The sequence below is a fragment of the Linepithema humile genome, chromosome 2 (genome assembly GCF_040581485.1).
Source record: "Linepithema humile isolate Giens D197 chromosome 2, Lhum_UNIL_v1.0, whole genome shotgun sequence".
NCBI classification, from domain to species: Eukaryota; Metazoa; Arthropoda; class Insecta; order Hymenoptera; family Formicidae; genus Linepithema; species Linepithema humile.
In genome coordinates, this window is record NC_090129.1 from 17,950,823 (window position 1) to 17,953,823 (window position 3,001).

General features: G+C 28.0%; 1 protein-coding gene across 1 annotated transcript; it reads left to right on the top strand.

Moving 5' to 3' along the window:
- The first annotated feature begins 191 nt into the window (after positions 1-191).
- Positions 192-3,001, top strand: LOC136997675 (uncharacterized). The gene is made up of 2 exons (XM_067348702.1): positions 192-1,505; positions 1,653-3,001. The coding sequence occupies exons 1-2, from the start codon at positions 449-451 to the stop codon at positions 1,661-1,663; spliced, it is 1,068 nt and encodes a 355-aa protein (XP_067204803.1). The 5' UTR covers positions 192-448; the 3' UTR covers positions 1,664-3,001.

Below are 3,001 nucleotides of genomic sequence, written 5' to 3' on the forward strand. Positions count from 1 at the left end.
CCAACCATATAGTTAGAACATCTATGAAAATAATCTTGGTGCCAAAAAGCAATATAAATCATGATTACTGCTACTTTTCTTTTCTCTCAGTGTATCAATTGCATTTATCAGAATATCAATAAATTCAGCACACAAGGATTTCTTGGCATAGTAATTATTTAAGATACAGTTAATTAAATATATAATATTTCTTTAAACATTATTTGTTTTAAAGATCAGTTGTAACATGTCTTATACAGAATACCACTGCAAAGTGGCCGTGAGATGTCACCGCGTTTCTCGATAACTGTTGGTTAGACTTGACTGACGTATCAATATTTACATTTAACAGAAAACTATATCATATTTCTTTCTTTATTTTCCTCTATCGGATACTTTTCGGTATAAAGGCTCCTGTATGTAAGACTCGTATTCAGTTATCTGCGTCTAGTCAGTTGAAACAGACACAATGTCAAAATTTGTCTTAACGAAAGATAATGTGTTTGATTATTTTGAAAGAATTCCCGAAAACAACACTCATTTAAAGTGCAAGTCGTGCGGATCATGTATATCCTACTTTAGTTATCAAAGTTTTATATTACATTTACGTTCAGCCAAACATTCAGAATATTTCAAAAAAACAGCAACGAAAAACTTAGCAGATAAATCGGATATATATTACAATAGACAAGAGTTTAAATGTATCGTTTGTAAAAAAAATGTTTTGCCTGAAAATTTTGACAATCACATCCACAACTTACATCTTCCAGAACAAGTGGCACATTATGAAGTGAACAGGACTAAAAAGGAACATATGACACAAATTAGTGAGTTTATGGTGATATGCGAACTGAACAAATGTAATAGAGATATAAATCTTAAATTAGATCCAGCATTAAAGCTCCATTTAAGAAGAAAGCATTCGAACATATTAAAAAATGTGCAAACGGGCGAAATGCATGGGCCAAGTATGGTCACAAATAAGAAAGAACTATTGAACAATTACACATTACACATGCCTTATTTTCAAGCAAAATGCAAGTTTTGCGATAATTTTGTAGAATATTATATCAACATTGCAAAGTTTCGTCAACATTTAATAGGACATCATCCCGAAGTTAGTCGATACGAAGATGTTCCTAGAAACAAGGAACCCCCGTGGATACATTTCATGTATTATTCCGATACCAATGTACGATGTTATCGCTGCGATTATTTGTATACTGAGGTGATGAAAGAAGATTGGTTAAGAACACATATGGATATGTACCATCAGAAAGACGAAAACTCACCTTATTTTAACGAACACGTCAATGATTGGGCCTGGAAATACTGTGACACCATTGGAGATTTTCAAGTGCAATGTAAAATTTGTTCCGTTGAAGAAGAACTTGATATTGAAGTTGCAAAATTAAACGACCATTTTGCAAATACACATCAGAACAAGCCACCAAGTAGAAAAAGAGAATATGAAATAGCTGGACCGTCAGGAAGCCAATCACAAGAGAAAAAAAGTAAAGAACAACGTAAGTGACAGTAAGTTTTATTGTTAATAGAACTATATACGTGCATATAATTAATTTTAACTTTGTCGAGTCGCATTTAAGTAGAACAAATGCAAACAATAGCCAGATAACATGTTTTACAAGCAAATATTTATAAATATTATATAGGTTCATCGTAAGGTTAATGATGCTAACGGCGATCATGTAGCACGACAACCAGGCACCACGACAAAAGGCAATCTTGACTTTGGTAATTGAAACAATTTATAATATGTACAGAAAATAATGTATCTCTGACGTGTAATAATTCGTTTTACGTTTATAAAATTATAAATACGTTTATAAATTGACGTTTTATAACAAAAAGATGTAATTTCATTTTTGGAATTTATAAAATATATTTGATATATTTAATATATTTAATATATTTTGCTTATATGTAATTTGTCTTAAATTTATTAACTATGTTTATAATTTTATAAAGTACAACAATTTTATAAACTAACAATCGTCTCTTTGTTTCCGAGACAAAATGTGTTAAGATGTTATTCAGTTTAATTTTCATTTCTTACAATTCTCTGTGTATCTTAGTCGTACATGAAGTTTGAACATTTAATGCACTTTAGGTAATTTAAGTTTACTATGACTCTTTAGTTATTATTATATTATTAGAGGTTTTCGAACTACAAATAATATTAATGTAATAAGAATTATTGATAAAATATGAGTATGTCAGTTTAAATTTTGAAGTTATTATATTTTGCCTTTTAAATTGATAATACTTTCAGTATATCAAAAAAATTAATTTCTTATTAACGAAATATATGCTGTAACACATGTAAGACGATTTCTTTATACAATTGAAAAATATTCGAAACAAATGTTTATTGTATCATTTGACTATTTTCATAATAATTTTTAATTTATTTGTTTAATAACACAATCAGAAGCTAACGTCTATCAGATAAATTTGATAATGATACAAGATTCCTCAAATGTTTGTAGCTATTGAAAATCTGAAGAAACAAAAAATCATAACGACACAACTTTTTAATTATTATAATTCGAAATATAATTGAAGAAATTAAAACGACTCGAACGACATTTAAAGTAATTATGTTTTAAAGTTTATAATTAGTTATAATTAAAAATATAAATTGCGATCATGACACTTCATAAAACTAAAACTTAAATACATTGAGAGCATAATGTAAGCAAGTGTATAAATAATGCATTAATTCTCTAAAGTATTACAAGTATCTATAAAATTGCGTCATGTTATTATTTTAATACTACGCTTATGTAAAATTTTTTAGATTACTTGCTTAATACTATCAATGCTTGCATGATGTTCAGTTTGCGGTACATAATTTTAAATATGGACATAACGTATTTTTCAATTCATAGTAATTTAGTGCAATTAATAATACAATTATAATTAGACTGAGTGTGGATGTTAATACATGGCATGTAATTATTGTTATACTTAAAATACATATGCATGAAAGAAAAACGCA